This window comes from Thunnus thynnus, chromosome 17, assembly GCF_963924715.1.
Source record: "Thunnus thynnus chromosome 17, fThuThy2.1, whole genome shotgun sequence".
Taxonomy (NCBI): Eukaryota; Metazoa; Chordata; class Actinopteri; order Scombriformes; family Scombridae; genus Thunnus; species Thunnus thynnus.
The window spans coordinates 2,746,214-2,771,879 of NC_089533.1; the positions used below are offsets into that span (position 1 = coordinate 2,746,214).

Consider the following 25,666-nt stretch of genomic DNA (forward strand, 5'->3'; position numbering starts at 1 on the left):
GCAAAGTTAAATTTTGGCTTGCCATCAAGTTACTCACAAAATGAATGTTAATTATCCACAACTGGTATTACTTGCCACCAGTGAAGGTTTGACATTTTAACCCATCAAAAGCAACAATAAGTGCCAGATAAAAATGAAAATCTACTAGCTGAATGTTTCATACACTGACAGAGTACAAGAGATTCCATAACAGATTTGTTAGCATCAGTGAATCTGTGTATTTCAGCAATTCTGGTGTTAGAAGTAGTTAGTAAGTTGCACTGGTGAGTTCAAATTATTTTTCACATTCACACAATCTAATCTTCACTTGTATGTGAAGTGAAATTCAGCACTGTAGAGCTAAGCTGTCATAGAGGAGAGCAGTGCTGCAACACTAGCAGCCTGAGGAGAACAAAACACAGGAAAGTTACTTATTTCAGCTGACACTGATTCATTCAAATATTTGGATCAGCCTGATACAATCCTTAAGATCGTCACTGATTCGTTCATCTTCTGGTTTTTGTGACAAATAAATACATAAATTTGAAAAATTATAGCAACCTCAAGCTAAATAATATAAATATTAATGTCAGTATCTCTATGCCCCCACCACAGACCTGAGATTACACCTTCAGTCACAAACATAAACCTTCCTTCAGTAAAAAGTAAACCTCTAACACACCGTCAGACTAATTAAACCAAACATTTGTTTATCAACCTTTGGACTTTTGGTTTACATACACAATGAAGTAATTACTAATTAATGTGATTAAGTTTTAATACCACCTGGTCTATTGTTCCAAATGGACTAACCAGTTGTCGAGAAACAAAGACTTTCCATTTACAGTACAGGAAGCACCGTATCAAGTTACTGGCACTTGATATCATATCTGGGTTAATCGAGCAAACCAGTTTTCAACTGTCATCTCTTGGAAACTTCCCTCAACAAGTTTGACAGCCACGCTGGTATGAGGTCATTTCTTTCACCTGATGAACATAAATATGATTTCATCCATTCATATGTAACACCCGACCTGCATCATGTTTGCAAAATCTAAAACAACGTGAGCACTGAGCATTTTCTCGGTTTATAGTTTTAATGTCAGTATTGCTTTTCTTATTACATTTATTTTGTTGATTTTGACAGACTACCCCGTTAACCACTGCTGGTTTCATGACTCATATAGAGACATAAGAAGACCAAATGAAAGCACTGAGGACCCATCCATCAGATTAAAACATCAAAGATGCAAAATAACAAAGGCTATGATGTTTGCATGCAGCTCCCTCTGCTGGACTTTTTCCATCACTTTGAGAGTTCTTACCTGTAAGGCCATGCCATAGCAAACATTATGCACCATTACTCTACCTTTGGGCAGTGGTGGAAGAAGTACTCATATCCTTTACTTAATTAAAAGTACCAATACAGCAATGTAAAAATACTCCATTACAAGTAAAAGTCCTGCATGAAAAATCCTACTACAGTAAAAGTACATAAGTATTATGAGCTTGATGTAGTTAAAGTATTGCAGTAAAAGTACATAAGTATTATGAGCTTGATGTAGTTAAAGTATTGCAGTAAAAGTACATAAGTATTATGAGCTTGATGTAGTTAAAGTATTGCAGTAAAAGTAGTGGTTTGGTCCCTCTGACTGATATATTATTATATATGACATCATTAGATTATTAATAGTGAAGCATCAGTGTTAGAGCAGCATGTTACTGTTGTAGCTGCTGGAGGTGGAGCTAGTTTACACTACTTTATATACAGTTAGCTAGTTTAGTCCAGTGGTTCCCAACCTAGGGGTCGGGCCCCTCCAAAGGGTCAGCAGATAAATCTGAGGGGTCGTGAGATGATTAATGGGAGAGGAAAGAAGAAAAAACAAAGTTCCGATACACAAATCTGTTTTCAGTTTTTGGACTTTTTCTCTAATCTTTGATTTTTGCTGAAATATTGGATCATTTGAACATTTATTGAAATGAAAGCATGTGAGAAGTTTAGAGGGAAAAATCACTATTTGGTGGAGCTGTTAACAACTCATAGACATGTGAAATGTGACCCCGACTACACACTGCTTTTTGTAAGACGTCAAAAGCCAAAAAGGTTGGAAACCACTGGTTTCATCTTTAACAATGTGTTGTATTTTAAAAGCTTGTTATATTATCCATTGTGTCAAATCTTCATCTGAAAAGAAACTAAAGCTGTCAAATAAATGTAGTGGAGTGGAAGTATAAAGTAGCATCACATGGAAATACTCAAGTAGAGTACAGGTACCTCAAAACTATACTTAAGTACAGTACTTGAGTAAATGTACTTAGTTACTTTCCACCACTGCCTTTGGGGAGCATTTTGAGGAGTTAAAATAACAACAATAAGTTCGACCTCCTCTGTCATATTCATGTTTTTCCAACAGTTGGAAACTTCAATATGCTCCACATAATCACATGTTTCTCTGCATGTGTTTACATTCCTCTGTAATAATCAGGAATATCAGTCTAATAGTGAAACTAATTTTTTTCCTTCTACTTAGGTGACTTCAAATTACCACAGCTTTTTGCCCACTTCATGCTTTAAGTACTCTGATCGCCCCCTCCTTTTAGCTTTGACTCTTCATACTCAACAAACCTTTTTTGCTCAAGTGTTTTTTGTCACTTACCACCAAACTTATTGAATCCTCCACGATCGCCCATTCTGATGGAGAGGAGGAGAAAAACGACACACATTGAAGGCTTGGCGCTGACAGCGATTTCTCTCAACAGGTAGTGGGTAACTTTCACTCTCACTGTCTCTCTATAAAACCCACCCCTCTTCATTTGGCTCTTGTCCTACTGAACCCCTTCTCAATCTCTTGAATAAACCTTGAGGACAAGAGGCCAGTTTAAAGACCTTGTCTTTATGGAAAATATGTTCACACGCAGATGAAAATTGGCCATTTAGTAACCAAAAATGTTATCAAGTCTTTCTGTGACTTTTACATACCCATGTTATTTCATCATATATCTTGGTTTTGTGTCAATTAACCAACCCAAACATTACATCCTTTGATCCCAGGGCAGGTGTTGGATATTTTTAGGTCTCAGGCAACCTTTACTCTTAACAAACCCAAAAAGGTGTTCTTTGAGGCTTTTTTAATGTCCCCCCAAATTATTGTTTCATTATTCTTCCCTCCAACTACAACAACACTATTAACTGTCTGTGGACTGCCTTCCCCCAGTTATGCAATTTCCCAAATGGTGGCTTAAGAGCAGAAAGCCAGCCTGGAGAGAGGATAAGAGCCTAGGAGAAGATTCAAAGATTGATTAAAGCAGAGTATGACACAGTAAGGGCTGGTTGGGAAGGTGGTGGTAACAGGTGACAAAGCAGGTGATGGTAATGTCTTGTGGCATGTTAGTGTGCGGACCACGGTTTACTTGCCGGGGAAACAATTTTTGGCTAATTCTTCCAAACACAAAGACACTTAATGGGAGGGAAAAAACAATATATTGACATCAAACGTAAAGGCTGAGTCTAATGATATTCTATATTTTTCTTATTGTCAATCAACCCCATGACCCCAAAAAACCCCAAACTAAAGCTGCAACTAACTCATTATCAATCAGTCTGCAATTATTGCCTTAATTAATCATTTGCACCATAAAATGTCAGAAAACTGCTCATCACAGTTTCCAAAAGCCCAAAGTCTTCAAATGTCTTGTTTTGTCTGAGCAACAGTCCAAAACCCAAATTTATTATGTTTGCAATGATATAAAACTGAGAAAATATTTATAATTGAGAAGATGGAATCAGTAAATGTTTGGCATTTTTGCTAGAGAAAATGATTGATTATTATTATCAAAAAATGATTAATTTTCTTACAACTGACTAATGAGCCCCTTTCACACATGCAGTCTATACCTGAAATGTTCAGGAACATTTCCTGCATGGGGTCATGTGTGAACAGGAGCAGGGATCGATATTCAGGGAAATCTGTACTGCCAATATCCCACCTCAAGACCTAGTAATATTTCTGGGAAAATGTCGGTACAGCTGTGTTGTGAATGAAAGCAGTAATATTGCAGGGAAGGGAACGTAAAGGGTTACGTCTGTAGACTTGACATGTGGGTAACATACTGCGAGTTGAGCGGTGCTTAGTTTTGGCTCGTCTATTTTCAACATGGCAGCCATGTCACAAATTTTCTCATATTACAGCTAGACAGTACACCAAAATATGTTTGACACATTTGAGGCGAGAAATAGACAATGCAGTAAGAGAATCTTGATTCATATTTGATCAGGACTGCCTAGTTTGAAAGTTCGATCTGAGTTTTGTGAGTTTTGCCCTCTTCTTCTGTTGAGTTTTATGATGGTTGGCATCTGCAAGTGTTGCATTACTGCTGTCTGCTGGACTGTCCCTTGCCCCATTTATTTCGGCATAACCATGGCATGTGTGAAAAGGTGCAAGATGGAAATGTCCCTGAATGTAGTTGCATGTTTGAATAGTGAAAATCACTAGCAGTTCCTGAAAGGTTATTCCAGTAATTTACCAGGAACTACGTGTGAAAGAGGCTATAGTTTCAGCTCTATCCCAAACCAACAATGAACTGATCTACTAACAAGTATTGTGTGCATATCCAAAGCCTGATATACAGACTGGTGACAAATTAAAGGAAAAACCAACCTAAAGTGATTGATTCTACAAGTCTCTGAACTCTATTGGAGGGACGAACATCATTCTTCCAAAAGATATTCCCTCATTTGGTGTTTTGATGATGGTGGTGGAGAGCGCTGTCTAACACATCAGTCCAAAATCTCCCTTAAGTGTTCAGTTGGGTTGAGATCTGGTGACTGTGAAGGCCATAGCATATGATTCACATCATTTAATACTCATCAAACCATTCAGTGACCCCTTGTGTCCTGTGAATTGGGGCATTGTCATCCTGGAAGAGACCACTCCCATTAGGATAGAAATGTTTCATCCCAGGATAAAGGTGATCACTCAGAACAACTTTGTATTGATTTGCAGTGACCCTTCCCTCTAAGGGGCCAAGTGGACCCAAACCATGCCAGCAAAATACTCCCCAAAGCATGACAGAGCCACCAGATCCCCTCACTGTAGGGATCAAGCATTCAGATCTGGACCAGTTTTTCCTTTAATTTGTCACTCAGTAAATGCACTATTTCCTCCTGTCTGTTTGATTAAAACTACAGTGAACAGCTGTTTTAGGAAAATGAATGAACCTTTTTTAAGAATTAAATTATACTATTTGTGAGCTATTTTTAAAGACTCAGTAGGAACCAATGGGCAAAGGAGCTAAGAGCCACATACAGAGTAGGAAAGCCTTATAAATTTTCTATATTTGTCTTATTGTCAACAATCTCATGTGCAGAGCCAAACTGTAGGTTGTGATCTTGTGATATGTAACACAACAAGCTAGTGAAGCTGTAAACAGAACAGCGTTCCCGCACATGCTCAGTGGCGTCTGCCTTACACAGAACTACTCTCCAGAGACTGAAAACGTGATGCTGTTATTAGTCTTTGGAGCCGTTTCTAAACAAACTAACGTGACCAAACTCTTCATGATGAAGGAACATGTCACCCAGTGCAGCTCTGTGACTCACTGACATGTTTTTAACAGTTTTTAGTCAACAACAGAGGTTTACGGCACAGAGGAATAAGATATATCAGGCTTTGATACACACACAATATTTGTTAGTAGATCAGTTCATTGTTGGTTTGGATCCAAACATGAGATTTGTTAACAATAAGAAAAATATAGAAAATCTCCAGACATATCCTTTAAGTGATGGACTAATGTATTGTTGACTTTGGCCTTTTTATGGGATCAGTTGACAATAGCAGAAATATAGAATATTAACAGCCTGATCTTTTAAAAGTGTTTAAAGGTTTACTGGGCAAGCTATCTGAATTTCTTTCACAGATCTCAGTACGAAGGCTTAAAATCTAAAATTACAAAACGTTTGTTGTGCTGTTGAATGTCTGTTTCAAATTTGTCTTTTTTACCTCTGTCTTTAGTTTACTCATCAACACTTAGTTAGTTCCAAATATTGTTCTGCCCTTCATATACATACACTTCATAATACCAGAGGTGTGATAAGATGCAAGCACAAGCGGCTTTTTACTTACACTAAAATGTTTCTCCATTCTCAAAGTTACAACTCTAACCTTTAACCAAGAATACCCAGAAAACAAATAATTGTACCACTACATGAAGAAAACACTTTTGTTAAACAACACAGGCAGAAATTCAAGTGATATGCAAGACATTAGTGCTCTGTGCTTCATACTGTGAAGATGAGATTGAGGTTTAAAGACTGTAATGGTAGGGAAGGAGATTCAAATCCACGATGAGGGAACAGACAATGAAATGGCAAACTAGTTTGTCTATAAGTCCATCACCAACATTATGAGATTACAAATAATAATGATGATGATGATAATAATAATAATAATAATAATAATAATAATAATAATAATAATAATAATAATAATAATAATAATAATAATAATAAATGAAATATTGTGCAACCTCTGTGATAAAAACAAAAACAACTTACCATACCAAAGTCTGTTTTTATGATTCCACCTCAGGTCAAGCAAATCCATATGATTTATGCTCTTATTGTAAAGTCTTTGTTCTGTGTCTGTATTGTCCTGTACAATTTATTGGGTTTAAACAGGTTTGCCCCAACCCAAAAAATATTTATCTGTATTTTTTGTATTTATGCATTTCCTTCTCAAGTTTGGACAGAAATGCAATTTGAAGTACAGACCATTTAAACCTGCATTAAATTATTTTTTGTCCGCTTAGGAGTTGTGAACATTAAAATGATATGCTGAACCTCACAGTTGCTCATTTCCACATCCAGCAGTTACGGGGCAACATTATCATTCATCTGGAGTCGTGTTTCTGTCCACCTGGTGAATGTAAGTCCAGTATTCACTCTCTTTTAGCTTCTGTTTCTGCTCTGTACCAACTCCTGAGGGAAATATCTGGCTCTTTAGCTGCTAAATGCTCCACTATGTTCACCAGCTAGTCTACAGCTAACTGTGTCTGTTTGCTGTTTGGTGCTGAGCAGGTAGTGTACAGCGGCTTTTTACAGCTTTTTCTCTGAAAACAGCTGCCTGCTGCGGCTGAAAACGACATTATGAGAGTGAACGAAGACAGTAAAGTTGAAGCCAGACAGCTAAACAATGAATTGAAACTCGCTATAAAGTTCCATAAAGCCGAGAGGAGCTGCAGAGTCACTGATAATTCTCTGTAGGTTCATCACTACGAGCCACGACCAACACATTATACACTGACAGATCAGACAGTGTTAGACAGTGTTACTATGATTTTTATATTGATTATACCCAGTTTTAAGTATGCCAAAATGATGCATTAATCATTTTGAGCTCGTAGCCACGCTGTGTTGTAATCAAGTCTCAGGTTTTGCATTTCTGAGCTTCACACAAACAGCCACCATAAATTCATTCTCAACCTGTGAGAGACGCTTCTTGTTTAGTTTTCCTTTTCTGTGTAACAGAGCTTTCTCTCTGTAAAAAAAACAACACAAATTTTAAAATAAATAAAATTTGCAGTTTTGTGGATGTTTATAACCTGGTTCTCCATGCAATGCTGAGTTCTGACTTTGTAATGTCAAAATCTGACCATACGCAGGAGTTGAATTATTTTTCCTTCTTTCAGTTACATATTAAGAACTTAAAATTACATTTGTAAAAGTAATTTTCTTTTTTACTTTGAGCGCCCAACTCTTTTTTTTTCATATCACTGGCAGTCGGGATGCTGCACAGTCTGCTGAACAGAAGCTTTTTGTGTTTATAGAAATGGAAAGTGGCAACAGAACCACTGACAGGAGAAAGACTTGCTTTAGTAACACACAGCACCATGTTCTGTCTCTAAATCACCATTGAAAACCACCATTACATGGTTATATGTTGCAGTTCAGTTTAAGCAGGGTTTGTTAGTTGCCTCTTTTTGTTAAACCTTTACAATGAGACAGATATTTGATATTAAAAGCTTTGTGTTCATGTTGTTGAAGTTTAAAAATCTTACTTACAGACAACCGTATCTGTTTATGGGTTGCACTTTGGCTTTACCTTCATTTCCTCCAACGTTTTCTCTGCTGTGAAGAGAATCACTGAAACCACGGTCTTCCCTTTTTTTTCAGTTGCCTGTCAAATGATTGTAATTTGAAAGATTTCATACAGAAACCCATGTATACACCTCTTACTTCTGACAGTAATAGTCATACTGTGGACTTTGAGGATATGTTTTCTGACCAGCGTTCAGCCATAAAGAGCTTATCTTAAAGAGCCCAAAGAAGCTCCGAACCCATTTCCACTATGATGTCAAACATTTTTGAAATATACCAGGTTTACAAGACAACTGGTGACTTGAAACACTACCTTGGTGTTGTTCTTGGGCAACTACGTTTTAGGCATATAAACAAGGTCCTTTAGTAAGCTCTGGGTATTTTTTGGGAGTCGAAGGTCAATTAAGCTTTTTTTTTTCCTTTCTTTCTTTTAATTAAGTTGTCCAAGATATTTTTCTTGATTTTAATGTATTAAATTAATGATTCTGAACAAACTGTAGTTAAAAATAACCTAAATACATTCCACTCGTTTGAAGAGTGGAACAATTAATTGTTTACCGAGCATCGATTTGATTATTTTGTATATGATTTTGCACACAGCATTAAATATTGAGATAAAAAGATAAAAAAGGATATATTATTTTTAATATTGTGATAGTGATTTCATGCATACCGCCCAGCCCCAACATCCAGGCAGAGACAGTTTGTCTGTGTTTACTACAATACAAAAAGATAAAATTGATCCGTCTCACATTCCTCTTCTTAGTACATGCACAGTGGTGACCTCGTCAGTTCAGAGAATTCACACAATACACAAGTTTGTTATTTATCACTAAAATGTTCTTCTGTTTGAGAAAGTGATTAATAGAGTAATAAAAATGCCTGATGTCTTAGTGGTCATGACACACATGACACCTTTTTTGTAGAGGACAGAAAATGTGTCATGATCTATGTATTTATTTTATTTATTTTACTGTCATGATAAATCATGACATGTGCCTTTTCTCACCTACATGAAAGTATCTGCATCGATTGATACGGATGATTGGCTGAGATACTTCTTGGTATCAGATCGGAACCAAATTTTGGGTAGTGTTATAAAACGCAGATATACTTTTAATATGTATATATGAGGTGGGACCCAAAAATTCCCGGAAGCCATCAATAGCACAGGTGTAGGGTTGGGAATTGGTACTGAAAGGGAGAAAATTCACCACCGTGGAAGAAATTCAGGAGGGATCGCAGGAGGCCTTGGACACAGTGACAAAAGACAACTAAAGGAAATGTTTCCGGGGATGGAAGGAGCGCTGGGACAAGTGTATCACATCTCAAGGAGAGAACTTTGAAGGGGATTAGAAAGGTTCATAATCATTTTTTTAACAATTCCAGAAATTTTTGGGTCTCCCCTCTTATGTGTCCACCTAATAAAGGTGCATGTATGGAGTCAACATGCGGCTCTGAAATCAGACAGAAACCTGATGAATTGTTTTGTGGGAATTTAAGACTCCCTGGGATTAATTTCCCTGAAAAGCGAGTGGGAGGGGAAATAACAACAACTCACCACGGACAACACCTGGAACAGTACCTTCTCTATTATCTCTTTTCACAGTTCCACATGGGTGAGTTCTAAACACTTACCCCATTCCTCCTCTTCCTCTTGGTCCACCTCGGCCTCCTCGGTCAAAACCGCGTTCATATCCACCGCCACCACGGCCTCCAAATCCACCCCCACGGCCCCTGCCACCGCGGCCATCCTGCCCTCCGTAACCTCCGTCTGGACCACCGTACCCTCCTCCTCCTCCTCCTCCTCCTCCACTCATCGGTGGGCTGTCGTCTCCGTATCCTAAATGAAATGAGTTGAGACAATCAAACCCCAACAGAATTACCTGCTCTGGAGTGCTACACACACTTTAAATGACACCACGATATTTAAAAACACAAATTATGTAACATTGTTAGTCATTTTGTTTAATTTGTTTTTATCCAAACACTGTGTTTGTTGAGGTGAATGGAATGAAATGGAGAACAAAATTAATTTGTGGTGGTCAAAATATTGAAAAATGACATGTGACAAAACTCAATAGCAACTTGTTTTCCAACAATGTTCTAGCCAATAATCAACACACCTCACTGATATCAGTTTTCTTTGGGCTGCAACTAGCGATTATTTTCATTATCAATTAATCTGAGATTTATTTTCTTGATTGTTTTGTCTATTAAATGTCAGAAAATAGTTAAAATGCCTGTTGTAATTTCCCAGAGTCAGTGGTTACATCTTTAAATGTCTTGTTTTGTCGAATCAACATTCAGTTTACTGTCATGTATGGCAAAGAAAAGCATTAAATCATCATATCTGAGAGACTAAAACCAAATTCCTCCATGATCAAAGTAGTTTTAATTTTCTTTTCAATTAATTCATCAACTTATCAATAAAAAGTTCATATAAACCCATCCCTCACCTCCACCTTGACCATACTGGCTCTGCTGACTGTAGCTCTGTGGAGGGGGGGAGTTGTAGCTCGGAGGCTGGTTGTAGTGACCTCCTCCGTGTTGGGATGGTTGTTGACTCCCACTGCCTCCATATCCACCAGACTGACCTCCACTGCTCCCATAGCCGCCTCCGCCCTGTCCACCGCCTGGTGGCTGGTTGTAGCCAGGGGCCTGAGAGTTTCCTTCATAGCTTTGGGAGGTGGGGAGAAGAGATGCAGTGAAAAATTAGAAAGCACTCAGAAAGCGCATATCTTAAACTAGATTTCAACAGCAACTTTCACACTTCTCTGTACCGCTTTTAGGGACAACAACTGGAAAAGGTGCTCCAATCAACACAAGTAGAGCAGCAACGATTAGTCTATTAATCGACAAAATGAATCAGCAATTATCATTACGTTGTAGGACTAGTGGACTCTGAGGAATTGTGAAAGCCAGATTTTCACAATTCAACATTTTATAGACAAATCAGTTAATCAAGAAAAATAATCTTCAAAAAATGTTTTTTTGAAAAAAAACTTTAATTTCAGTTACAGTTAGGTTTGTAAAAATGTATAGACTGCTGTGCTGTCTTCCTCTTTTTCTCTGTGTACAATATCACAGAAAAAAGGCAAAAGATTTAGCTGAAAATTAATGCTTCAAATCCTCAAATGATAATTCACATCCACGTTTTGAATTAACAAGAAACTGGGCTCTAAATAAACTCATCCTGAAAGATGAGTGTAGTCACAGAAGGTTATTCCTCATACGTCATCATTCACATCCTCCAAGAAACACAACTTCTGTCCAAAAGGGGCTGAAGTCAGTAGAGAATCAGCGACTGGTGGAGTCTTACCCTGCAGAGGATGAAGAAGGAGGCTGCTGCTGGCTGTAACCAGAGAAGGATGACTGCTGGTTGTAGCTCGTGTTGGAGGGCTGGTTGCTGCTGCTGCCACTGTAGCCTCCAGAGCTGTAGGACTGACTGGAATGATTATACCCACCTCCACCCTGGTTAGAGGGTGGAGAACCGTATCCTCCTGGGAAACAAGGGAGGAGACAGGACATGGGATTAAATATATAGACACCACAGTCTGTGACTTAAAAGGACAGTTGAGTCTGAGTATTCTTCTACCTGACTGAGGTTGTCCATAGCTGCCATATCCTCCCTGGTTGTAGGAGCCAGGGCTGCTGTCAGAGCTCTGGTTGTACCCTCCGTAACCCTGCTGGCTGTAACTCTGGCCAGAGGACTGACCATAGCCCTGGTTAGCACCACCACCACCTCCACCTCCACCTCTACCTCCACCTCCACCATAGGACCCATAACTGTAAGAAGTAAAAAAAAAATTTAAAAAAGGCTTGTACACCAACAATAAACAGATCTGATTCTGATGAATCTTACATAGATGTTACTTTTAGTTGTTGCGGTTTTGGAACTTTTTGTTGGTTTTTATTTTCTTCTTGTTTCTATTTTGACAAATTTGTCGACCTTTTCAGAGTTATTTCACTCATATTCTGACTTCTATGTTTGACTTGTTCAGCTTTCTCTTGTTTTATTGATCAATGTGATGTTAAATTGTTGTTTTATTGTTGTTCATGTTGTTTGGACTCCAGCAAGACTAGTGTAGGGTAAAGTCCCTGCATGTTTCGAAGGCAGACAGTACAGATTTTTATTCCACTGCCTTAAAGCCAAGAAATGTACCACTAACATAATCTCATCATCCATGACAACACAATCATGTTTAGTACCATTCTGCTTTGATTAAAAGCACCAGGGAGCTAGCAAGTATTCATACAAAGCCTTCAGCAACTGCTTATACCCTGGTGCTTACATAATTTGTAACTTCAATTAGTAATTCAGAACTAAGCTGTTGTACCGTTGATTTGTCTCGCTGCTTCTCAGGTAACAGTCATCTCATCTGTTTACCAGGTCCCTCATACCAAACTACCCAATAGATAACTCTGCATCATGCATTTGAATCATTCACTAGCCATAGCCTTGTGTTCCAGTTTCCCTTTCCCTCTTGTGTCTTGTTTGTTAAATGTTGTAGTGTTTAATACTTGTAGGTGTAGTATTAGTAATAAATGTGTATGTAATTAAAGTGAACTTGTTGGTGTTTTCTTGTGCTTGCATCTCAGTCACTTAAAAGACCTAAAAAGACCTTATACCCTTGAAAAATCATAGTTAAAATTAATTAATAAATAATTCTAATTGACCTCTCTTGTGAGGCCAACAAGGAAGACCACTTCCCTATTATTATACCTGCTCTAATATGAGTTATGTCGCTGGATAAATAATTTTATGTTGGAGTTGTGCTCAATAATAATTCATAATTCCCCATAAAATCATAAAGCTATTTGAGTGCACAAATTCCTACACTAGCAACCACTTTGTGGAAGCTAATGAGGATCCAAATATAGATTAAAGAATACAGAATAATAAAGAGTTATTATCTTTCAATAATGTTCCATAAAGATCACAATATAAGAATTAAATTATTACATTGTTAAAACAATTATTTCCATGGTTTCTCATACTTTCACACAGTTTTTAGGGTAATTCTCATGAACCCAGAAATGAGAGAGTTACAAAGTTCTCATGTTGATTTGCTTATGATATACATTTATATTCTAGGTACTTTTAAGAGAATGGAGGCTGAAAGTATGATATATTCAAAAACTAAACCAATATGAACAAGTGAGTCTTAGAAATCTCCTGTGACCCTATCCGCAAATCAAGTGACCCCCACACAGAGTCCCGATCTTCATTTTAAGGTTTAGCTATGATTTATGTTAACAGTTAATGATCGAGTATTACTTTACTTACCCCTGGGAAGATGGTTGGGAATAGTCTGTGGAATAAATAAAATACAGTGTTAATATTAAAATCTTGATTTTTAAAAGTATATATCAAACAGGACTGGTTCAAATCCAATCAAATGATCGGTATCAAATATTGATATTCTTGATCTGACTAAGTAGCAACCTCTGCTTTACGGCACAATAGCTTTAAAGTCCTGAGCCACTGTACCTGCCTCATCAAACTTTCAAACATTATTAAACTAACATATATATAATATTGCTGGAATACTGCATGAAACATGCTTAGAAAAGTGTCTCACTTTACATGAACACCTTCAGCAAAAGTGGGACAATGCAAAAAATATAGTTTCCAGAAAAATAAAGAAAACACTGTGTTTTCTTATTTTGAACTGAGATCAAATATTGACTCTGCTGTAGCTGGAGATTAATATTTAAATAAATCTATGATGTTTTTTTAAGGTCAAATTCATTTACCAGTCTGTTTTATTCCCCAAAATGTCCAAAATAATGATGTCACAGCAACAGCAATGATTGGTCATGAACAGGTGGTGTTGTACTTGTTAATGCACAATCATTGCTGTTGTTGGTTCTTAAAATATTACAGAAATATATTTGATGAAACTCCCAAGGTCAAATTAATCACCCCTTTTTTAAAAAGATTTTCTTTTTAACTTTTTTATTATTCTTATAATTATTTAATTTTCAACTTATTTTGAATATTTATTTGTCTCTTATTGTATTGATTTTTTTTTTCATCCCTTATTTTTTATATTTATATACTACTTTCTGTTGTTATCAGCTGTCCTGTATTTTTTTCCTTCTTTTTTATTGACATAAAAAAGTTATAATTTCCTCTTCTACAAAATGAAGAATATTAAAATATTCATCTTAAGGTTTGCAGAAGAAAGTTATAAAACAAACTCTCAGCTAGGGGGAGTTATAATTACCTTCCTCAAATGCATTTAAGCTTTATGTGAGACAAAGTCAAGGACCTCTGTGACTCTAAAGGACCATCACAGATATAAAAGACATACAGACCTTGATATTGCAATGTAACCTATTTTCTTTTCATTCGCATTTTAAATCATGTTTAGTGTTTTACTTTACCTATGATGGCCCTGTCTGTTGTCATTTAGTCTGTTTATTCTGTTTTTGTCAATAATAATAATAAATATATATTAATATGTAGCTGGTAATTCAATTTAGAGTTATCTTCTAGTATTGAAGTGCAATGCTTAAATGTCCCACTTTTGCTGAAATCACCCGAAGTGACTAATCGATTAGTCAAGTCCACTTTATTTGTATAACTAGCACTTTTTATTCACAATGGCAGTTCAAGGTGGTTAAGGTAAACAACAACATGAAAGTAATTGATTAACATGATCAAATTGTTTTAAAGCAAAATTTAAAAATAAAGAAATACAACTGTTAAAAATGAACATCAAGCACACACGCACACACACACAATAATAATAATAATAATAATAATCATAATAATAAATTATTTCTTAATCGAGAAAATAATCGGCACATAAATCGATTATGACAATAATCGTTAGTTGCAGCCCCAAGATAGATCTGGGTTACACTAAAATCGTCTCCATCATCCAAAATAAACCGCAGTCTGAGCGCTCAGAGGCGGGGCCGCCGTCAGAACAAGCCCGCAGTCTGAGCGCTGAGAGGCGGGGCCGCCGTCAGAACAAGCCCGCAGTCTGAGCGCTGAGAGGCGGGGCCGGCGTCAGAAACTGGGACAGTAGCACAAGCTAGCTGTTAACAAACAGAGAGGGGCACGGATGTGTTGACTTACATGGGAATTAGCCCTTTGAGCTAAATGCTAACCGTTAACCAAACACAGCCGGCTTGGTTTATAATAACACATATCGCTGCTAGCTAACCAGAAGCATTTCTTTCAACCCGGCATGCGATGCTATGACATGCTATGATTTAAACTGCACTCTTTAAGGTGGTAATTTCAACAGATATAGGTTAATTAGCAGCTAGCTGAGACCTAACGTCCTCTCAACGGCAGTTACTAACGTTAACTAGTCACGTCACTGGCCACCGGCTACATCCTCGGTGAGGCTATTTTCTGATAGCGAGAGATTGTTGTCTGTTTTTCTTACCGTTTGACGCCATTTCGACGACAGATAAAACCTTAAATAAAACCTATAAATCAGTCTGTTGTTAACGGACAGACTGAATCGAGGAGGAGGATCAATATGAAGATGGATACCGGCGTCCCGTCACGGTCCTCCGCTGCAGCTCCGCCACGCACCGCAGGAGGGCGCGCTGAGGCTTCTGCATGCGGATTAAATTACTGGATTAAAGGGCAGGTTATCATGAGCGTCTTAAACCAACAGTCAGGAGCCCAAATGAACAGTGAAACGTGTTTTTCTGGCTGTAATCATTCCTCTTGTTCATACTGACCATTAGAAGATCCCTTCATAATGACCTTACAATAGAAGTGATGGGAGACAAAATCCACAGTCCTCCTTCTGTGCAAAAATGTATTTAAAAATTTATATCAAATTAATATGAAGCTTCAGCGTCCAAATGAGTCAAATCAAGTAGATATCTTTCAACATTACAGTCTTTTTAGTGCCAAAGTTATATAATATAAATAAAACGAGACAAAGAAACATACCATAATGTAAGCATTTTCAAGTATTCTGCTGAGTAAGGAGAACTATTATGACATATAGTCCCTTTTATCTATTAGTTTCACAACCAGCTTTCATTTACCTTATTATTTATTGTTATTTATTTTTATTACATTAGTATTAATTTATTTTATTATGATTATTAGTATTATTTTATTTTATTTCATTCTTTTCTTTTCACTTAAAATTATTGACATTGAAAGCACATTTGAAGGATCTTTTAATATCCAGTATGAACATTACAGCGAGGAAAACCTCTTTCACTGTTACTATGGACACCTGACTGATAGTTTAAGACACGTGAATTGTGAACCCGTCCTTATAACAACTGTAGTAGAAAAATGCATTTTTCTACTGCATATTTCTTTTTATAAATAAATAAAACTTTATTTTCTGTTTAATTTAACCCAAAAAACAGGCAAAGCATTTATATATTATTATTACACAAACAACAATAAGTGGCAGCTGTAAAGAGTACCATTAAGAATACATGTAAATAATGATAATAATTATTATAATTCTAACATTATTATAATAACTGAGATAAAATCTGATAGAAAACTCAAGAGACAGAATTAAGATGAATTAATTAAAAAACAAGGTCTCATATGGTATCAAGAAGGACACAATTATATTAAAGTGGAGCATGAATATCTTTGTTTTCTGCATGTCAATAGACTGATTATGGAAAAAGACAAGCAGAGCAGGTATTAAACAGTGGACCAGGCAGATGCTATCAAAACTTCCCTCAGAGAAAAATACTTATATATCAAAAGGAAAACAGGATATGTGACCATTTATTGCTTTTGTGAAGTGTACAGGCCTGATGGAGGATGTCTTGACTGAGCTCTCTAATATTTTTTGTGGAATTAAGATATTATTCGATCATCTATTTATTCTTTTAGGGAAACTATTGTTCTTAGTGTTGTCGTCTGTTTTTTCTTTGTTTCAAAATGCCACAATGTGTTCTTGTGTTCACACAGTTTTACTTCCTGTACCTATGTGTGTATCTAAGGCAATAAACAATAAATAATAAAATATTGTTTTAACCAAAAAAATGGAGGTCTTTATATGAAGGTTAACTGAGAGAGAGATGAACGGTTCCCAAATAAAGATTTGAGAGCAGATGTTTTACGAGCACACACAAGTAGCCTGAATACAAAAAGAGGGAGACAGCAACGATATATCTGAATGCAGCTGAGCAGTTTTGAGCGAGGCAGAGCAAATCTGTGTACGAGCAGGGACTATGTGAGTGTGAGCAGTGTTTTACAAGAACATGTTACAAAATCTGAACATGAAATCAAAAACAATGCTGAAAGGCTGAGCTCCTGAATAAGGATAAGGGGGAAATTACATACTCTGTGACTGTTCACAGTGCCAGAATCAATGTGTTAAGACATGACTGATATAATCAAAGTTCTTACATTTACAGCTATTAGAAAACACTTAAAGGAAACTAGGACAGATTTATAGTGTTTATGTTTGAAATCCACACTGTGGTTTTCTTGTTTTCTCGTCACCATGACAGCAAAGTTTCCACATAAGCAGCTCAACTTATCTCAGGTGAGTAACAGAGCAGACGATGAAGGTGTTGTCATTAATTTACTTCATGTAGATTAAATTTAGTCTTCATTCTTTATTCTGTTTGAGGGGAGTAAATGTCGTGTGGTTTCTGTTGATCTCTGTAAAGTTTTGATTAAATGCAACATGTGCTGAATACGAAGACAAATATATGATCTCTGCCTTTGTGGTTCACCTTTAAATTAAATAAATAATTCAAAACCATATTTTATGCTTACTTTGCACTATTCATCTGTCAGTGGTGGAAATTAACTAAGTACATTTACTCAAGTACTGTACTTAAGTACAGTTTTGAGGTACTTGTACTTTACTTGAGTATTTCCATGCGATGCTACTTTCTACATTTCAGAGGGAAATATTGTACTTTCTACTCCACTACATTTATTTGACAGCTTTAGTTTCTTTTCAGATGAAGATTTGACACAATGGATAATATAACAAGCTTTTAAAATACAACACATTGTTAAAGATGAAACCAGTGGTTTCCAACCTTTTTGGCTTTTGACGTCTTACAAAAAGCAGTGTGTAGTCGGGGTCACATTTCACATGTCTATGAGTTGTTATCAGCTCCACTAAGTAGTAATTTTTCCCTCTAAACTTCTCACATGCTTTCATTTCAATAAATGTTCAAATGATCCAATATTTCAGCAAAAATCAAAGATTAGAGAAAAAGTCCAAAAACTGAAAACAGATTTGTGTATCAGAACTTTGTTTTTTCTTCTTTCCTCTCCCATTAATCATCTCACGACCCCTCAGATTTATCTGCTGACCCTTTGGAGGGGCCCGACCCCTAGGTTGGGAACCACTGGACTAAACTAGCTAACTGTATATAAAGTAGTGTAAACTAGCTCCACCTCCAGCAGCTACAACAGTAACATGCTGCTCTAACACTGATGCTTCACTATTAATAATCTAATGATGTCATATATAATAATATATCAGTCAGAGGGACCAAACCACTACTTTTACTGCAATACTTTAACTACATCAAGCTCATAATACTTATGTACTTTTACTGCAATACTTTAACTACATCAAGCTCATAATACTTATGTACTTTTACTGTAGTAAGATTTTATTATGCAGGACTTTTACTTTTAATGGAGTATTTTTACATTGCTCTAGTTGTACTTTTACTTCTTCCACCACTGAATATATGATCTTCGCCTTTGTGGTTCATCTTTAAATTAAATAAATAATTCAAAAATGTATTTTTTATACTTTTACTAGATGGTTTTGTACTGTATTCATCTGTGCATCATCTTCTGTGTTTTCTTGTTTATCTCCTGATAAGAAAAGAAGCCCTGAGAGGTGACGACATGAACAGTGTGATAGACAGCGAGCAGAGGCCGAGTCACCACAGTCAGCAATGCCACAGAAAAGCAAAGAACCCCAGACCGAGGCATCTGCATCAGAGCACCCTGAACCTGGGTGACACAGCACCCTGCTACACCACCACCCACACCCAGGTCAGCAACTTCACATATCTGATCTGATGTGTCCAACACTTTAACGTGCACGAGTCAGAGATTATGTAAAGGTTTGCATGTTTAAACTAGGGATGTGCCCGAATACAAATACGTAATTCGGCAAAGCACAAATAGTGGGGTTTTTTTTTATGAATATTTGTTTCATACAAATATTTTTTAAATTATTTGTTTTCGGGAAGAAAAAAAAACATGTTAAATACCAGCGCACAGGTTGGTTACATCGCTATCTCAGTGTCTCTCCTCTGCTCCGCTGTGACGTCTATCAGCAGGTCTCAGTGAGGGGAGTCACATCCACCTGCTACATGACGCACATTTCCTAATTTGGACATCACTCCTGAGTTTGGGGTGTTCCCCAGAGATAAAGCTGAACTACTGACACAAATGAAGTGCTCCCAAGGGAACACTTCATGAACACTTATTGTAACACTTTAATTTTCTAAAATTAAAAGCGTGATAAAAACAAAAACAGGATTTTTAAACCTCTTTCCGCTTTTATTCGAGTACAAATACAAACACAAATAATTTTGCTGCCTCAACAAATACAAATACTGGGCTCTCTGCACATCCCTAGTTTTAACTCAACTTCTGTGTGGAAACTGGCATGTTCAGAGCTCATAAATGAACCCTAAAGGACAGAAAGTGAAAAAGTTCTCTGCTCCAACACTGTTTATTTATTTATCAATCAGATCTTCTTTATCTACAACAGGTGATCAAACTGGGAAGCTACTGGCTGTAACCTGAAGCAGCAGACAGACAGGAACCTGCAAAAAAAATAAATACCAGTATATGAATTCAAGAAAAAAAGTAGATAAATTACAAAAATATGAAATAAAGTCGTTTATTTAAAAGAGAACATTTAAAGACAACAAAGTGCTTCACAGAGGGATGAGAATAACAATCCCATAAAAACAAGCACATAATTATGAATAAAAATGTAGAATAGAATAAATAAAATTTGGATAGAATCATAAAAGCACAGTAGCAATGCACAACAGGACAAAATGACTTAGTTAATAACTGATTAGGAGTGAAAAGAATCTACCGAGGATGATCATCTCATTTCGTCTCTTTTGTCTCTTCTTGTCAGAGTTATTGCGGCCGGTCGGCTGACGGACGTCCTCTCATCTTCCATCTGAGAGATCCCAGCTTCCCCTCGCAGCATCAGACGCAGCTGGACCTCAGCGACGACATCACAGTGCTGCGGGGCCCGCTGCAGTCACACAGCGCAGACGTGCACACGCCCAAACACATCACTCCGGTAAAGTTACATTCATGATAAACTTCATTTATATAACTTTCAAAATGATGTTGACAAGTGCAAAACAAAATCCAAATCCAATAGAAAAAAAGTAAAGTGGCAGCATGATGCAAAACTCCAAATATGACAAAAACACCAAAATCAATCTGTGCATCTCTGAAATGTATTTTTAGGTCATTTTAAGGCTTTACTTAGTTTTTTTCTGACATTTTAACATGACTGTATTACAGTTTTTTATGATTGGTACCTGCTTCAATACTGTGTCTTCAAAACTCTTCACACAGTCGACACAACAGCAACAATTATGGATCAAACTGTGACAAATTTGCATTGTCTTCACACAGAAAGCGTTCAGTGACAACACTCTTCAGTTCATGTTCAAACACTAACATGTAGCATGTCAGATGTGTTTATAGGCTTCAGACGACCTCCCTCAGCTCCCCACACCAGTGTTGTCAAGGGTCATTCAGTGGATCGATAACCAATTATAAATACCTGGGCATCGTGATTTGAAATTTGATTCAAACACTGAAATGTTGTGTAAGAAAGGCCAGCAACGCCTTTTTTGCTTAAGGAAACTTGCTAAATTCCAGATTGTTACGACTCTAATGACACTATTCTATAGAGCTTTTATTGAGTCTGATTCATTTTCTGTTATCTGCTGGTGTGGAAACTAGGGATGTGCCCGAATAAAAATACATTATTCGGCAAAGCACAAATAGTGAGGGTTTTTTTTTACGAATATTTGTTTCATACAAATATTTTAAAAATAATTTGTTTTCGGGAAGAAAAAAAAACGTTAAATACCAGCGCACAGGTCTGTTACATCATTATCTCAGTGTCTCTCCTCTGCTCCGCTGTGACGTCTATCAGCAGGTCTCAACAAGGGGAGTCACATCCACCTGCTACATGACGCACATTTCCTAATTTGGACGTCACTCCTGGAGTTGGGGGTGTTCCCCAGAGATAAACACTTATTGTAACACTTTAATTTTCTAAAATTAAAAGTGTAATAAAAACAAAAACAGGATTTTTAAGCCTCTTTCTACTTTTATTAGAATACAAATACAAATAATTTTGCTGCCTCAACAAATACAGATACAAATACAAATACTGGGCTCTCTGCACATCCCTAGTGGAAACCTTGATGCCAAAGAGAAGAATGATAAGATTGTGAAGGTGGCAGGTAAGATAGTGGGAGTACACCTCAGTAGTTTGAATCACATATTCAACAAGCAGGTGCTTAATAAAGCTGAGACCATTCGATCAGAAAGTGTTACCATCTAGCCTGCGTTTAAATATCTCTATGGCCACAAAAAACAGGTACAAAAAAATCATCATCCATGTCACTACCGGAGCCTTGAATGCTGTTGTTGATTAGCCCACTACCTCGGTGATGATGATGATGATGATAATGATACAGAGACTACGACAGTTATTAACCCCTTAACATCCATCCTTTTTATAGAATTTTCACCTATTTGGCCAAATGGAAAAGCTTATAACAGAAGAACTGTAAGGCCATGATGCATGTATCAGGCTTCATCTTCTAGTTTCTGGAAATGTGTTTGTTTAGCATGCGGCTGAAACACAAACGAAACTACATCAGTTCAAATAAGGCTCAAAAAAGTATTTTTGGTCCTCATCTATCATGAGTCATATTTGAATAACAATAATTAGGACATGCTTTATGCCAGAACTATGCAGAACACCATAAACCTTCTACATCTTGTCAACCTGTATAAAATTCCAGACCTCTCGGTCTAACCTTATGGGAGCTCAGGAGTTTTTAATTTGTGGTGTCCCCGAATCTCTCCAAACATCTCCAATTGGCCAAATTGTGCCAATTGCTCTTACTCATTACTGCGTGATGCTGCCGCTTAGAACTGGCTTAAGCAGGTTGCTGGCGACCCGATGGATGTTGTGCATCATATTTCTAGTGATGATTTTGGGGGTTTAATGTGGATATTTACTCATCTGTGTAAACTGTTGTATCTTTCTGTGGCGTATTGTATGTTTTTGTTTCGCTGCAGCACAGATTTCCCACCTGGGACAAATAATAAACTTGAACTTGAGCTTCATTTGATTCATCACATTCTGTTCATGTTCAGTTGACACTGTTTGAGTTGAATTCTGTTTTATGGGCCTTGGATGTTTGTCATTGTGTGTGTTTTTGAGTTGCATGTTGAGTTTTGGGTGACTAAAACCTGTTTTTTTTAACCCTCACACCCTCCTTGACCTGCGTCTTTTCTCCAGAGAGCCGACATGAAGGTAGAAAACTGGGCTCGGTATTGCAGCGGCCAGGCTGTCAGAGAGATCACCAACCCCCCGGATCCGTCTGAGTACGAGACCACCTACATGACAGAGCACAGACTCCCAGTAAGCGACGGCTCACCACACCAGCCCTGCGGCAGACCAACACAGTGGCACCAGCACGACATCCTGACAGGTAGTGTGAACTCTGCAGAACTACTCCTGTGTTATTAGAGGCTCAGTTACTGGAATGTAGAGACCACACCGGGTCAGTGTTTATGATCAGCAGGGTCACCTGGTCGCTGTACAGGTGACTGTGAATGGGCTCAATTTCACCAAAACCATTGAGGTCACAACAACAGTCGTGTACATTGAATTAAAAGACTAAGAAGTTAACTGAAAGCTGGAATTGAAGTTTTATTCTTCATATCATTAAAGTGTTTTTATGTGTCACATTGATACATCATTGTCAGTTAATGAGGATACTTTGGTTCAATTACGGTAAACAAAACTAACCAGAGCTGCAACGATTAGTCAATTAATCAATTAGTTAATTGACAGAAAATTAATCTGCAACTATTTTGATAATTGAATAATAATTTCTGTTATTTTTTTTGCAAAAAATGTCAAATATTTGCTGGTTTCAGCTTCTCAAATGTGATGATTTGATGCGTTTTTTTTGGTCAAACATGACAGTAAACTGAATATCTTTGGGTTATTGATTGTCGTTCAGACAAAACAAGACAGTTAGAGACATCAATGTCAACTCTTTACAATTATAACCGTAATTTTTCACAATTTTCTGACATTTTGTAGAAAGAAAATAATCCACAGATTATTCAGTAATGAAGACAATCGTTAGTTGCAGCTCTACATAGAAATCTTATTCAATCATGTTCATCACATTTATAGACATGATAACTACAACGCTGCACTATTCAGTGGGATAAGAAATATATTTATCATTAGTATTTATACAGGTATCAATAGTCATACAGTATTCATGTTAATAGTATAATAGGCTTACTTTTAATATGCAATAAATACCTTTGTTCTGTTTTTGACTTGAGTGTATTTAGAATTATTAGTCTTTGCTGCCCTCCAGTGGTCACAGCAGGAACTGCGACATTAAATTATGTTTGTAGTTAACACACAGTCAATATAATTATAATATAAATATGTAGAACTCATTATGAGTGTGATTATTATTTAAAAAAAACAGTAACATCAGAATTGGAAACATCTGTATTAACAAAGAGTTGTTTTAATAAGAGCTTTCTGGACTAGAACGTGTTCTAACGTGTTTTAAATGTTTATACCGGGATCGAGTCAGATCATTTTTATTTAATCCTTTATTTAAACAGGTCGTCGCACTGAGATCAGGAGAGACCTGTGGACAAGATTAAACATAAACACTTTAAGCAAAGACAGACGCATAATTCTCAGACACATGTTAGACGTTATTTCCACATTAACAAAATTAATTACAGGTGAGATTGTAAATATATAAGTAAAACCTTTTAAAATCTTCAAGTGAAATTAAACAGTGTAACTTCACATTGTTTGTAGCTCATTCCATTTTATACGCAGCAGAGTATTTGAATCCATTTTTCCCCCAAGTTCAGTGTGAATAAGATGCGCAGCTGATGTTAAATCGTCCTGAGACGTGACGTTGTAGGTACGTTATTTAAATGTAACCAAATAAATAAATAAAATATAATGCTGATTCCTTCTGTCAGAGATCTGTCACGTATTTTTTTTACTTTGCTGGATAAGACAGAACAAATCATCTGGTTGTTTTATCCATAAACAGTTTATCAATTGATTTTTAAATATATTTATTATTATTATATATATATGACAGCGGATTTTATTTATGTTGACAGCTCCTAACACTGCATGATAACATTATATCACCTACAAATGTAAAAAAAAAAATAATAATAATAATAATAAAGATCCTACATTGTTTTATGGACGGTTTTATATTAATATAACATTGTTAATCCTGAGCCATTTCTGAGATCATTTACCTTTTCTCTTTCTCTACAGTAAAAAGTAAACTGTGTTGTATGGAGAGTATTGATTCGTTGTATTCGTCTGCAGGTGAACAGAAGCAGCAGACTGGTCCAGTGAAGCCCAGCAGACGGTCCAGAGACAAGCTGCTGTGGGTGGCGAGACGCAGGGAGACAGACTGCTCTGCACTCAGACTCTACTAACACAGCAGTTATACAACTGTGCACTGCACAACACTCCTCCTCCTCCTCCTCCTCTGCTTTCCTAAAAGGACAAACACTGAGGTGAAGATGTTGCTGTAAATCGGCTCATTTGTTAAAATTCTCCATCTGGAATAAAACTCTGAATGATCATGATGAAGTTGTTGCAGCAGAGTCACGTCACCAGACTCCTCTCTCTAAGAACATGCTGTGAAAACTGGAAACAAGCCTGAAGGGAAACAAAATATTCTCAGTCATTCAAGATATGCAGCTAAATGAAATTAGAAAGACATGTGAAGATCAGCGTGTGAGAGCAGAAGAACAGGAGTTACTGCTTTGATTGATGTGCATCACTGGAGCAAGTCTGTACTACAGTATGTTTTTGTACCCATGTGATGCTACTTTATACTTCCACTCCACTACATTTCAGAGGGAAATGTTGTACTTTCTACTCCACTACATTTATTTGACAGCTTTAGTTTCTTTTCAGATGAAGATTTGACACAATGGATAATATAACAAGCTTTTAAAATACAACACATTGTTAAAGATGAAACCAGTGGTTTCCAACCTTTTTGGCTTTTGATGTCTTACAAAAAGCAGTGTGTAGTCGGGGTCACATTTCACATGTCTATGAGTTGTTAACAGCTCCACCAAATAGTGATTTTTCCCTCTAAACTTCTCACATGCTTTCATTTCAATAAATGTTCAAATGATCCAATATTTCAGCAAAAATCAAAGATTAGAGAAAAATTCCAAAAACTGAAAACAGATTTGTGTATCAGAACTTTGTTTTTTCTTCTTTCCTCTCCCATTAATCATCTCACCACCCCTCAGATTTATCT

The 25,666-nt window shown here is 36.8% G+C and overlaps 2 protein-coding genes across 3 annotated transcripts in view; one reads left to right on the forward strand and one right to left on the reverse strand.

Moving 5' to 3' along the window:
* Positions 1 to 15,791, reverse strand: part of fus (FUS RNA binding protein) — a 28,037-nt gene extending 12,246 nt beyond the window's left edge. Inside the window, exons 1-7 of the mRNA XM_067616196.1 lie at positions 15,487 to 15,791; positions 13,368 to 13,392; positions 11,676 to 11,866; positions 11,400 to 11,580; positions 10,537 to 10,757; positions 9,716 to 9,920; positions 2,637 to 2,671 (exon numbers count right to left, since the gene is read on the reverse strand). Of these exons, the coding sequence (XP_067472297.1) occupies positions 2,637 to 2,671; positions 9,716 to 9,920; positions 10,537 to 10,757; positions 11,400 to 11,580; positions 11,676 to 11,866; positions 13,368 to 13,392; positions 15,487 to 15,499 (871 nt within the window). The 5' untranslated portion in view covers positions 15,500 to 15,791. The remainder of the gene's footprint in view (positions 1 to 2,636; positions 2,672 to 9,715; positions 9,921 to 10,536; positions 10,758 to 11,399; positions 11,581 to 11,675; positions 11,867 to 13,367; positions 13,393 to 15,486) is intronic.
* A 1,721-nt stretch (positions 15,792 to 17,512) lies between these two features.
* Positions 17,513 to 24,977, forward strand: LOC137201253 (uncharacterized). Of its 2 annotated transcripts, none has more exons than XM_067616204.1 (5): positions 17,513 to 17,586; positions 18,899 to 19,073; positions 20,182 to 20,352; positions 22,609 to 22,801; positions 24,712 to 24,977. In XM_067616204.1, the coding sequence occupies exons 2-5, from the start codon at positions 18,924 to 18,926 to the stop codon at positions 24,822 to 24,824; spliced, it is 627 nt and encodes a 208-aa protein (XP_067472305.1). In that variant the 5' UTR covers positions 17,513 to 17,586; positions 18,899 to 18,923; the 3' UTR covers positions 24,825 to 24,977. The 2 variants fall into 2 exon arrangements, with proteins under 2 accessions (XP_067472305.1, XP_067472306.1); XM_067616205.1 differs by having other exon boundaries at positions 17,532 to 17,586; positions 18,904 to 19,073.
* Positions 24,978 to 25,666: the final 689 nt, after the last annotated feature.